This window comes from Hydra vulgaris, chromosome 15 (genome assembly GCF_038396675.1).
Source record: "Hydra vulgaris chromosome 15, alternate assembly HydraT2T_AEP".
NCBI lineage: Eukaryota > Metazoa > Cnidaria > Hydrozoa > Anthoathecata > Hydridae > Hydra > Hydra vulgaris.
In genome coordinates this window covers 42,588,903-42,602,037 of record NC_088934.1, presented here as the reverse complement: position 1 = coordinate 42,602,037, position 13,135 = coordinate 42,588,903, and the positions used below count along the sequence as shown (strand labels likewise).

Below are 13,135 nucleotides of genomic sequence, written 5' to 3'. Positions count from 1 at the left end.
ATAAAATATTTATTTTATAAACAACTATTATATTGATATATCGCTTATTTTATGCGCCGTAAAAAATTCGGCCAGGATTTTTTCCGGGGGGATTTTTCCGGGACGATTTTTTTGGGGGGGATTTTTTTGGAGGGTTATTTTCAAGGAGGATTTTTTCCTGCTACCCAAATTTAGCTTTAGGCAAAAAAAAATCACATTATAACCACCCCTAATTATCGCATTACTTACCAATGTTTTCAATCTTTTTTTGAGTATTAGCATTCTTTATTTTTCTGTAAAAGAAAATTGAAGAATGCTAATACTTCATTTTTATCAACAAAAAAATATTAAAATATTATTAATACTTATCAACTTTAATTTTTTGATATTTGTATCAAAAAAAGTTTTGAGATTTATTATGAACTAGTTATATATATTTTTTATTTATAAGATAGCGGTGATTAGATCGCCGCGATCTTTTTTCTAAAACCTAGCTTATGTTGTTATGTATCTAGTAATAATCTTTTATTGTCTTATTTTACTGTATCACAAATAACATTGTAAACTGGAAAAAAAAAAAAAAAAATTCGACACAAACTTTATGAGAAACAACATAAGGAGTCCTTATAACAAAAAAAGGGTCCTAATTTAGAAAATTTAAATTTGTTAAATAAGCTTGTCGCCTAAATATAAATCTCCTAGTAAATATGTGCATCTTTAGCTCATTTTCGAAACAGCTAAGGAACAAGACACTCCGAGTGCAACATGTTTAAATATATATCCTATCGTTTAACTGTTTTAATGGAACAAGCCTATTTGAGGGCTATCAAAAGTTTTTGGAAACCCCATTTCTAACTAGCCTTAGAAATTGAATCTTAGAGATGCAATCTTTAGTACACGTCTGAATATAATTATGAGAGTTGAGTTGTCATTCAGAAAAAAAAAAAAAAATCCATAAATTCACTTATGAAGGTTTTCTATAATTGAAAAAGAATGTCTCTACATCTAAGATATTTAGTTTCTATGACTGATTGAGTTTTATTCAAAAATCTCTTTTTCATTTCAATTTCAATTTTTTTTTCTAAACTTAACTATTGTAAGATTATACCGCTCCCCGGGAAGCAAACGCACACACAAAAAAGATTTTAATAAATTTTTTTATTTTCATGAAGACACAAATGTCTAAAGCAAAAATCCTTTTTTTCTGAGACGAAAAATTATATTATTTTTTGAGATTTTATTTCAACGTTAGCTGTAGAATCAGGAAATTTTGTTCCAATATTCGCTGTAGAATCAACTTGTACAGATTTAGAGTCAAAGTTTATTTTTTAGTGTATTGATTTGATGAACTTTTTAATGAAACTAAAAAAAAAATCATATATAATTTTTTTTTTATCTGTTCACACGTTGTTGTTGATTTTTTTTTTTTTTTTTTTAATTTTTTGCGGATTTTAAACTTTAATACTTTTCACACTCTTTCGCGTTACAAATGTAAAAGCATGACGTTTGGGTTGCTTTAATCTTTCGTATGTTTTCGTTTCCATCATTTTTTGACAAAATTAAAGAACAGTAACAACTGCTTATTAGCCGAAAGCATAAACAAAATATTCGTGTAATAAATGGCAGATGTAAAAACATCTGCCATCTCTTATAATGTAAACTAACCAACCCATTTAAAAGCAAATAAATACAAATATATCCGTGTTTTTAATTTGTTCGATTTTTCGATGTTGTTATAAAATACGACACATTTTTATAATACTTTTGTTTTTCCAATACTGGATCACGTGGATGTTTTCTATTATCAATCAATGATCTTAAAAGTAAAAATTGGTTGCATTCTGGATCTTTTGCGGGATGCGAAACTTTAATATTTTTCACATATTCGCACCACGTGTTCCACATGTAAAAGCCGGACGTATGAGTTGCATTAATTCCTGAAAATAGAAAAAACATTCAACTATTTTTTTTAAGTTTCTAAATATGTTACAGTTACTTATAATATTATACAAATACAAAACTGTTACCTGATTTAAAAAGGGTGTCCCAATTGACTGGTTTCGTATCATTTTTAAATAAATTACGAATTCGTAGTGTGATACATAAATTACAACATATATTAAAAGAATATAATGACGTAATAACCTACCTTGCCTTCTTCCATATTACACGATGGAAGTAGGCATTGGATCATCCACCTTATATAAGGGTTCTTTCTCTTTTTTTATTGGTTTTTCTTGCTTAACACGTTCAATTTAATTTTATTAGGATGCAAATAATGAATTTCAAAAGTTCATGAGTTATTGACAACACAGACCAACTCAAAACAATGGCAAAAAAAAAATTTTCTTGATTTTTTTTATTAAAAAGACTTTATTTAGAAAAAAATATACTTACAGAAAGTTTTCATTTAAGATCAATTTAAGTAATACAAGAAACACAAATAAAACTAACTACGTAAAAAAATTGTTTGTTAAGTATATTATTTTAGATGGTTAAATGTCGCGTAAATCATAATGAACTTTTTTTTATATACCAAAAATTCTCCCTATTACAATTGCGATTGATTTTTAACTAATTTTTTAACTTCTAACGAAGCCTTCGGATTAGTTAGAAGTTAAAAATTTAATTTTAACTCATTAACTCCCAAGGGTAAAAAAGTGATTAACAAAAAAATTAAAAAGTTGTTTATTTTATAAACCGCTATGAAAAATAAGCTGGAAGAAAAAATTACCATAAAAGCACTGTTAAAAAACAAAAAATAACAATAATAAGATATAATTAAGAGTAAATTGTTTGAAATTTATGATGCAACAAATGGCTTTGTCAACCATGCTTTTCAAAAATATATAACTGTGGTGAAGAATTTTTTTGTACTTTTTGTACTTAACACACATGTATGATTTCCTTTTTTTATTTCTAAACTAACATATATGTATATATATATATATATATATATATGTATATATATATATATATATATATATATATATATATATATATATATATATATATATATATATATATATATATATATATATATATATATATATATATATATATATATATAACTTTAACTTTTTGATATTTGTACCAAAAAAAGTTTTGAGATTTATTATGAACTAGTTATATATATTTTTTATTTATAAGATAGCGGTGATTAGATCGCCGCGATTTTTTTTCTTAAACCTAGCTTACGTTTAACTTCTAACAAAGCCTTCGGATTTGTTAGAAGTTAAAAATTTAATTTTAACTCATTAACTCCCAAGGGTAAAAAAGTGATTAACAAAAAAATTAAAAAGTTGTTTATTTTATAAACCACTATGAAAAATAAGGTGGAAAAAAAAATTTCCATAAAAGCACAGTTAAAAAACAAAAAATAACAATAATAAGATATAATTAATATATATCATCGCAGCAAATGAAAGCTTTTATTTTTAAGTTGGGAAATCATATAAGGTTTAGTATAAATCATATAAGGTTTAGTATAAATCATATAAGGTTTAGTATAAATCGTATAAGGTTTAGTATAAATCATATAAAGTTTAGTATAAATCATATAAGGTTTAGTATAAATTATATAAGGTTTAGTATGGCGCCATTAGCGGTTTTTGAGATAATGACTGAAATGTTCAAAAACTACAGCAAAATCATGTGGAAAAATTCACAGTTTTTGAGAAAAAAGGGAAAATTATATACATTATATATACATATGTATATATATATATATATATATATATATATATATATATATATATATATATATATATATATATATATGTATGTATATATATATGTATATATATATATGTATATATATATATATGTATATATATATATATGTATATATATATATATGTATATATATATATATATATATATATATATATATATATATATATATATATATATATATATATATATATATATATATATATATATATATATAATTGCTCTAATATAATTGCTCTGTTCTTTTAAGAACATTGAGCACTCTATTGTGTAGAATACTTTTTAAAGTTGTTTAAATATATATATATATATATATATATATATATATATATATATATATATATATATATATATATATATATATATATAGAAAAAAGGAAAAATTACGGAAATGCAAACTTTTTTAAAAAAAAAATTAAAGTAATTTTGATGTTTGAAAAGCAAATAAAGTAATTTAAAAAGTAAAAAATATAATACATAGTAAAGTAAAAAATAAAAATAAATAATAATTTAAAAAAAAATGAAATTTTCTTTTTTAAATACGCGTAGTTTTTTATTTTCTTTTACATTTTCTAGTTTATATATGTTTACATATATAAACTAAAAAATGTAAAAGAAAATAAAAAACATTTTTTAGTTTATATATGTTTTTTACATTTTTTAGCTTATATAAGTTTACATATATAAACTAAAAAATGTAAAGGAAACTAAAAAACTATGGTATTCAAAAAAGAAAAGTAAATAAAAGTAATTTCAAAGAATTAATGCTAAATACTTGAGTTTGAAAATTACTTAGTTACCGTCTGATCAAACATAAAAAATTGGAAAATATTGCAAAGTTAAAAAATGTTGATATATTTTTGCATGCTGTTGTAATGAATTTATAGCAGGAGGGAAGAATAGAGCATGCTAAGGTTCTTTATATTCAACTTTCTACTGAAGACAATGGTAGCTGCTCCAACTATCAAGCTACAGCTACAGGGATATTCAGGTTCTAAGGAACAGAGCTTTGAAGTGAGGAAGCAAACTGTATTCAGCACACAAGCATATCAGAGATAAGAAAAAATTTGAAAAAATAATCTAAATACGCGACAGTGTTTTAGATTACTTAGTCAAAGTGAGTCTAACCTAAACCTCTTCATCATGCAACCAGCAGAACTGCTGACCTCTGGGAACAGGATTTAAAATTATTTCCATGTTAGTTTGTAAAGAAGATCTAAGAAAGTTTTGATAAAGGAAGCAAAGTTTATTAAGTATGATGATACATATAGAAATGTGATCAATATCCTTATAAATTACAGTTGGAAGCTCTCTATGATTAATGGTAAGGTGGTATGTACAGCTCTTAGAAGGAAAACCAGTTCGGTTCAAAGCTGCTTTTTTTGTGGATTCAAGTAGTCATTAATGAATAAAATTGAGGTTGGAAAAGTAAAAAGCATAAATATGGATCAAAAAAGCATTAATCAAAGACTCTAACTCTTTCTCTATACCTAGATCCAGTTTGTGGAGTGATTTTCACAACTAGAAGAAAAACAGAGGAAACATCAAAAATGCATGTTAAGAATAAGATCATTGAAATAATGAAACCAAAATAATTATTAAAGTAAAAAAAAAAAAAATTTAAGTTTTACAAAAACTCTTTTAAAATTTATCTTTTATAAATTTGATGCCATGTTTCAGTTAGGTAGTCATATTCATTTCCTACTTAACTCATTTTTATATCAATACCTGATGCTTACCAGGTATTCAAAACTTATACTTTAACATGTGCAAATAAAAAGTTTGAGAAAACAGTAGTCAGATTGCAGCATGTCGATAGAATACTCTAACTTTTGAAATTCCGAAAAATTATTTTCCCAACCCTTAAATTTAGTTGTGTAATCCGTCAATATAGTTATAGTTATGCTTTTCCCTTATATTTTTTGCATGTTCTGTTTACTGTTGTAATGATTTTTTTTTGTACTGACGCCAATGTTAACAATTTAGATTATTAATGAACATAAAAAAAACATTTTTCTAAGCTGTTGTTATTGATTATCAGATAACGTGAATAAAAATAAGACAGCAAAATAGCTTCTTACAGCAAAATGCTTTTTCGACTGGTAACAGCCACAAACACAAAGACGAAAAAAAAAATGAAAATGCAGACAAACTTTATAAAAACTTTTTTGAAAAAAAAGTTTATAAAGTGTGTCTGTAATTAGTTTGTATAAATAAATACACACACTCACTTACACATGCTTACGCGCACACACACACACACACACACACACACACACACACTCACACACACACTAGGTGTTTCTTCTAAAATCCGCGTTAATAAATGTTCTGATTTCCATAACTATAAGTTATGAAAATCAGAACGTTAAAACAATTACAGAATGATGTTTTCCCATAATTCATTTCCTGAAAAATAATTTGAACATTGATTATAAAAAGTGGAGCTATGAAACACAAGATCGCAATATCAAAAAGAAAATACAGCTCATTGGCTATAGTTTCTTTGACCATCAATTTTGAAAATGAAAGTTTAGTGATTTTACCTATGGCAGCATAATGGTAGAGACATTATACATGTCTCTACCATTATGCTGCAAGATTTATTTAGAAAAATAAGTGCAATATTAACAGGAATAATCACTACATAAAAAACTGAATTACTTGATAACTACAAACAGAGCAGAATTATAATGAGGGCTGTTGGGGCTGTAGCTTAAGGGGCTGCATCTCCGACTCGTGACCTTTTTTTCAGTTAACCAGATAACTTTTACCCCAACTGTAGAAATGTTCGTTATATAAATTTTTTTCAAAAATAGTTTCAGTGTCAACATTTAATTTAAGTTAAAGTGAGAAAAAAATCACAGCTATGCGTTATTGTTTTCATTTTTGTTGGTAGGTATTGCAATATTAACCTCATGTATCAAATAACTAAAATTTGTGTAATATATATTTTTTTTCTTATTTTATTTTTTCCTAATGTCTTAAACATCTTTAAAAATTTCATTTTTAATATTTTTAATATTTTTTAATATTTTTTAATATTGAGTCTATTATAATTACGAGAAAAGCTACATATCGTAGCTTTGCAGCTAGCTACAAAATACCTACAAATCTATACCTTGGTTGATAGCTTGACATATCAAAATGTTTTAGACAGCAATTTTATTACGATATGACGCTAGCTGCAAAAGCCAGCGTAGTTGATTATGTGGATAACTTTTTATATTCAAAAACTTTTTTTTTTTTTTTTTGATGATGTGAAATCGAAAAATATAAGCATAATGTATTTAATTTTTGTGCGCTTTACTTATGCATAAATACATTTTATACACATTTGTGTTTACAATTTACTTTCATTTGAAAATACAGTTCGTTAAAAAAACCTTTCTTTGAAACAAAGTTTAAGTAATTTTAAATTGTCTGTAGCGCGCCCTATCTTTCAAATAATAAAGTGCAACCAAATTTTGATATTTCTATTTTTTGTTGTGTATTATGTTCAAAAACACTATACCATTTTATGTTAAGAAATTCCTATGTCAATATTGTGTTAAAAAATGCTATAGTGTTTATTGTATCCAATCAAAAAAAAAATTTAAGGGAGATTGTCCTTGAAAGAGTCCGGCTTCAAAAGAGCCGATGTAATTGTTTCTAACATACCTGCATTTTACCTTAGTTGTTTACTACTTTTTGTATGGCAATACTAGATACATGTCACCCACATAAAAATTTACATTTCTACTTAAATAAAAATAGAATTATCGTCAAATGCCGGTAAGTTTGAAATAACCAAATCGGTTTTTTTTTAAAGCTAGACTTTTTTATAGACATACTTAATTATAATCTCTCCTATATTATAATTAAGTATGTCTACTTTTTCAGTTTCCAATGATAAGATTTATTTGATCTTCTGTTCGAAACCTAGTTTAAATTATCTGCATAAAAACTGTTTATATTTTTTCAGTCTTTTAATACCTTATTTAGTATTTTATGACGGCTAACATTGTAAATTGTAGAGTTAACAAAAAATTTTCAGAACTTTGCAGAATAAATATTAAAATTAAGTTTTTAAAAGTACTTTAAATCTTTACCTGCATTGAATGCTACTTCTCCAATATAAGCGTCATCGATTTTTAAATTTTTTTCTAGATCGAAATTTGGTACAATTTTATAAACAGTAGAGTTTGTTAAAATATACCCTCCTCCAGAGCAATATGGGGCAAAATAATCGTTTTTATGCTCTTCTTTTGTTAATTTATATCTACCTTTTCGTTCAACGGGTTGATGATACATTAAGTTTCCAAAATAGCCATCAGTTTTTTTGTTTTGATTAATAAAATGTATAATATTATCAATGTTCATAAATGTATCATCGTCGCCTTTAAGAATAGATTTAAATTTCATGTTATGTTTTGCCCATGTTAGCCCTACAATAACCTTTTTTGATAACAGGTAAAAGTTTTCCGGTATATCTAACAAAACAATATCTTTTGATATTTTGGCTTCTTCAGCTATTTCTATCATTGAGCTTGCTGTATTTACTTTACCTGTCAAAAAAACAACTTTATATTTATCTGCGGTTGCCCACATACTTGAATTTCCCCATGTTTCTCTGATTCTAATTCTTCTATTTCTATGGGTAATAAATGATGAAATCAAAATAAGAATTGTATAAACAGTATCTTCTTTTTCAACAGTGTCAAAAGTTATATGAGAAATAGCTTCCGCTTCCTTAAAAAGACTTTCTCTTGGTGTTTTGGTGACGTTAATAATTTGGAACAGGTCAACTTTATTGACATTCATCTGGCTATCGAAAGTATCCATCATTCGATCTGGATACTGAGTGTGATAAAGTACCATTACAAATACAACAAGTACAACTAAGCCAACAACCCTTCGTGCGCTAATTCTCAACGCAAAAAAACTATTTTTCATTTTATATCTGTTATTTAATCCGTTATAACAAAAAAAAAAATTTTCCCTCTTGTTGTTCTATTTTGCATTAATCGTCGTTCTTTCATTTTTCTTATACTTAAACTTCTTCATTGTTATTTTTATTGTCTAACATACATATATGTATATATATATATATATATATATATATATATATATATATATATATATATATATATATATATATATATATATATATATATATATATATATATATATATATATATATATATATATATATATATTAGTAGATAGATAGATATAAAGATATAAATACTTTATTTTACCAGGAATTATTACTATATTATAATATAGTATGTATATTATAATATATATATATATATATATATATATATATATATATATATATATATATATATATATATATATATATATATATATATATATATATATATATATATATTATCCATTCAAAGATCCACTTAAAATAAAGCCCGTACTACTTATTCAAAGTAATTTAAAATAATAAAACCCGGTTCTTAAAAATAAAGTACATATAAAGTATGTAATAAATACAAATAAAACTCTTAAATCGATAGCATAAGTTAAATACTACTCGTCGAAAGTTTCTCGTACTCATTGCAACAAAAATAATTGCTTTGCAGTTTTAAAAAAATGGATAAGTTCACAATTTTTCAAATATTTCATTAAATAAAAAACAACGTCATTGTAACCGCTTTTAAATTGTCAAATAATGAAAACAAATTTAAATAAACACATTGTTTTAATTGTAAACAATTTTGACGAGATTTTTTTTTATTACAGAATATTGTGTAGTTACCGTAAAGTTGTCAAAAAAATGTCAAAGTAAAGAAAGGAAAAATAAATATTGTGTAAATAAGTAAGAAATATCTTTTTTTTTTTTTTTACATTCTCTGCAAATAGTGCAAATTAAAATTAAAAGATGTTCTGAAGAGAACTAGTTTGAATAGAAACAAATTTCCAATTAACTTCATTATGAAGTCTTTTGCCAACTTACTTTATTGAGAAACGATTTTGTTTATTTTTGAAATTTTTTAATTAACTCTTTTTGAGGTGGGTTTCGGTAACCAAATTTTTTTGTATAAGTTTATAAATATTCTGCGTATACGTAAAACAAAATACTTATGTACATACGTAAAAAAATGTATGCTATAACAATTTTAAATTTTTTTTTATTATCACACCAGTTCATCTGTGTATATGAGTTACGACACTTCGCAATTCGCAAACTCGCTCAAATTTTAAAGCTTTTAATTAGGCACAAACAAGAATTTATATTTATCTTTCTATATTACAGACCTTTCAACCCTTTTTTTTAACTTTGATATTTGATCTAAAAAAGTTTTGATAAAATATATACTTTGAAAAAATCTCGAGAAACGTAAAATCTCAAAAAAATACTTTTTTTTTATAAGAAAAAGTACATTTTTTTAACTTGAAAAAAAAAAAAAAAATTTATTTAATTAAACTTAAAAATATTATTATTATTTTTTTTTTTTTTTTTTTGTTATTCACCTCCTCAAGGCCGATAAAGCCACAGCAGATGAGGAGGCTACTTAATAGTGGTTATAACCCTCTCTCAACTCTATAACTCCGAAACACGAACGTTGATGAACAAGACTGCTGCGTGGAGAAACAAGTTATATTTTCATTAAACCAATCTTAGATCTTAGTTTGATTTATAATAATTTTTTGAAGTTTGATTTTTATGACTTTGTGACTGCTTTTTTTGCAACAATCTGAAACCTTGTAGTTTTTTACCACAAATTAAATTGTCGGTTAAAGATACCAATGTCTAAATTTTTTTTTTTGAAGATAATTCTTTTGATTATCAATTTTATCAAAATGGAACTGGCCCGGTAATAATTGATGACATAAATTTCAAAAAAACAAACAAAAAAACAAACAAGTGCTCTGAACATTACTATAATAGCTGAGTATCTCTTTGTTGTTGACTGCATTTTTTTTATTGAAGATAATTATTTTAATCGTTGTTTTTATCAATAGGTAAAAAGGATGATATAAATTTGGGTGGTAATGTACCGAGTGATCACGCCTGATTACAAGTTAGAGAGAATTAAAAAGAGATTTAAAAGTGGATTATGTATTATGCAAACTATTACTTTATTCAAGTAGTAGAATTTTAAAAAAAAAATCTGCCTGCGCGTGTAAAATTTCTCACGCGCGTGTTTTGGATACGCGCACGCTTTGCTGGTTATTGAGCGTGAAAATAACTTTAAGGTGTAGGGGTGCAAATAGACTACTTTCTGAACGTCGTCATTGCAAGATTTTTTAGTTTAATAAAGTTGTTAAATACATTAAGAGAAATAGTTCGCATAAGAAATTAAAAAAAAATATTTTATACAGAAAATCCATAATGGCGGAAAATATGTTAATTTTGACCCTTACAAATGATGTTATTGAAACATGATATCTTGATAAAACAAAAGAAAAACTTTTTTGCACTTATGTATATTATTATATTATACTCCGGATGACCCTCGGGATTTGCATAAATCTTTTAACCCTAAGAGTAATTAAAGTTTTTGTGAAAATACTACTTTTTTCAACAAACGTTGAAACAAATTTGCACCTAAACTAAATTTTTTGTAAGATTTTAAGAGTTTTATGTGAAGACCAAAAATCATCCGGAGTATTAGATCATTTTAAACACAAATTCAAAGTTTCAACTCAAATGCTCAATTCTATCCCAAGTTATTCGTGTTTTGAGTTATTGCAAGTATGCAAAGAATTAAGAAAATAAATTTGTATTGTCAGCATACATAATTGTAGATATTTTTTGGGAAGCTTTATGCATATTGGTAATATATATTAAAAACAATAATGGACCTAGGATTGAACCCTGAGGAACTCCACACGTTATTAGTAATACAAATTGCTTTCTGTTAGACAAATAGCTTTGAATCTACTTAAATGTTGAGCCTATTATGCCGTAATATTTTAGCTTGGAAAGTAAAATACTGTGATCAACAGTATCAAAGGCCTTAGAAAGATCAATAAAAATTCTTAATACCAGTTCATCACTACCAAACAACTTATATATTTTGTTAGCAAGTTTATTACTAGCATGTTCGGTAGAGCAATTGCTTTGAAATCCAAACTGATTTTTGTATAATAAATTGTTTAATGTAAAGTACTTATTTACTCTATTAAAATATTACTCTCTCGTTTACTTATGAAAAAACTGGAAGTAGAGAAATTGGTCGGTAGTTAGAAACATTATTGCAATCACTTTTTTTTGAGAATGGGATTAATTTTGGCTAATTTAATATTGTCAGGGAATATACTATTTTCAAATAAATATGATATTAAATAAAATGGATTACTATGCTGTCCATAACATAAACAGCTACATTACTGGAAATACCAGCATATCCACATGACTTGTTGCGTTTAAGTTCAATAATTGCTTTATTAAATTCAAGTTCAAGTAATTCAAGTATCTTTTCATTATTTATACTAGTGTTGGGTTTTTCTCCCAAAAAATTAGTGAATGTTTTGTTTGGTTGCGCATTGTTAGAAGCAAGAGAGAGGCCTACATTAACAAAATATTTGTTAAATTCTTGACATATTTGTTTCGCTTGTTGTAATCATTTTATCGGAAAATAATTTTTGTGGTAAGCAAGTATGCTTCTTTTTTTCTCTTCCTATTAGTTGGTTTATAACAGCCCACGTCCTTTTTATGTCGAATTTATGCTTATCAAGCTGATAAGAAAAATATCTTATTTTTGCTTCTTATATATTATGTTGAAAAAACTTTTTAAAACTTTTGTAGATTTTTTCATCATCTTTATTTTTTGATTTCAAAAACTTTTCGTAAAGTTATTGTTTTCTTTTTAATGCTATAATTAAAGTTATTGTCATCCATGGATTTATATATCCTATGTTTTTTTATTTCTGTAGTTATTTTTGGGCATATATTATCAAAGAAATTTTGAAATGTACTTGTAAAATTAGCAAACGCAATATTAGGATCTGTTGATGAATAAACGTTATCTCGTCGTTTTATTTGCAGTTTGTTTTTAAAATTATTCAGGTTTTTTATACAAAGATTTCTGTAAGTCACAAAGCATTTTTTATTGTCAATATTAGATAGTACTTCGCGTGCTATATGGGAAACCGGAAAATGATCAGAAAAGTCTGCAATAAAAAGGCCCGATTCAAATTTAGTATTTAGGGAACTGTTTGTTAAAATATTGTCAATCACAGAAAATGATTGGTCAGTAATGTGTGTGGGCTTAAATATGGTGAGTATTATATTAAATTCAAATAGTAAATTGAACAAGTTTTTTATGTTTGCAAACTTTTGCATTGCAATAACATAATGCGTCCATATTTGTATTTCCCGCGAAGAAAACGTGCTTGTTTTGTTTACTCATTCGAGTCAAAATTTCTTAAGATATTAAGGAAGTTAACTTGTTTACCACATGGCGGTCGATACAATGAG

General features: G+C 25.5%; 1 protein-coding gene across 1 annotated transcript; it reads right to left on the bottom strand.

Moving 5' to 3' along the window:
* Positions 1–1,117: 1,117 nt before the first annotated feature.
* On the bottom strand, positions 1,118–8,771 carry LOC101236559 (beta-1,3-galactosyltransferase 5). Its single transcript, XM_065820690.1, has 2 exons — positions 7,803–8,771; positions 1,118–1,916 (listed from the first exon to the last, which is right to left on the bottom strand). The coding sequence occupies exons 1-2, from the start codon at positions 8,644–8,646 to the stop codon at positions 1,687–1,689; spliced, it is 1,074 nt and encodes a 357-aa protein (XP_065676762.1). The 5' UTR covers positions 8,647–8,771; the 3' UTR covers positions 1,118–1,686.
* Positions 8,772–13,135: the final 4,364 nt, after the last annotated feature.

Coding starts and splice junctions, on each gene's coding strand:
- LOC101236559 (XM_065820690.1), bottom strand. CDS start 8,646: ATGAAAAATAGTTTTTTTGCGTTGAGAATTAGCGCACGAAGGGTTGTT. Junction 1,917..7,802: donor AGAAGTAGCATTCAATGCAG/GTAAAGATTTAA, acceptor TTCTATTTTCAG/GAATTAATGCAACTCATACG.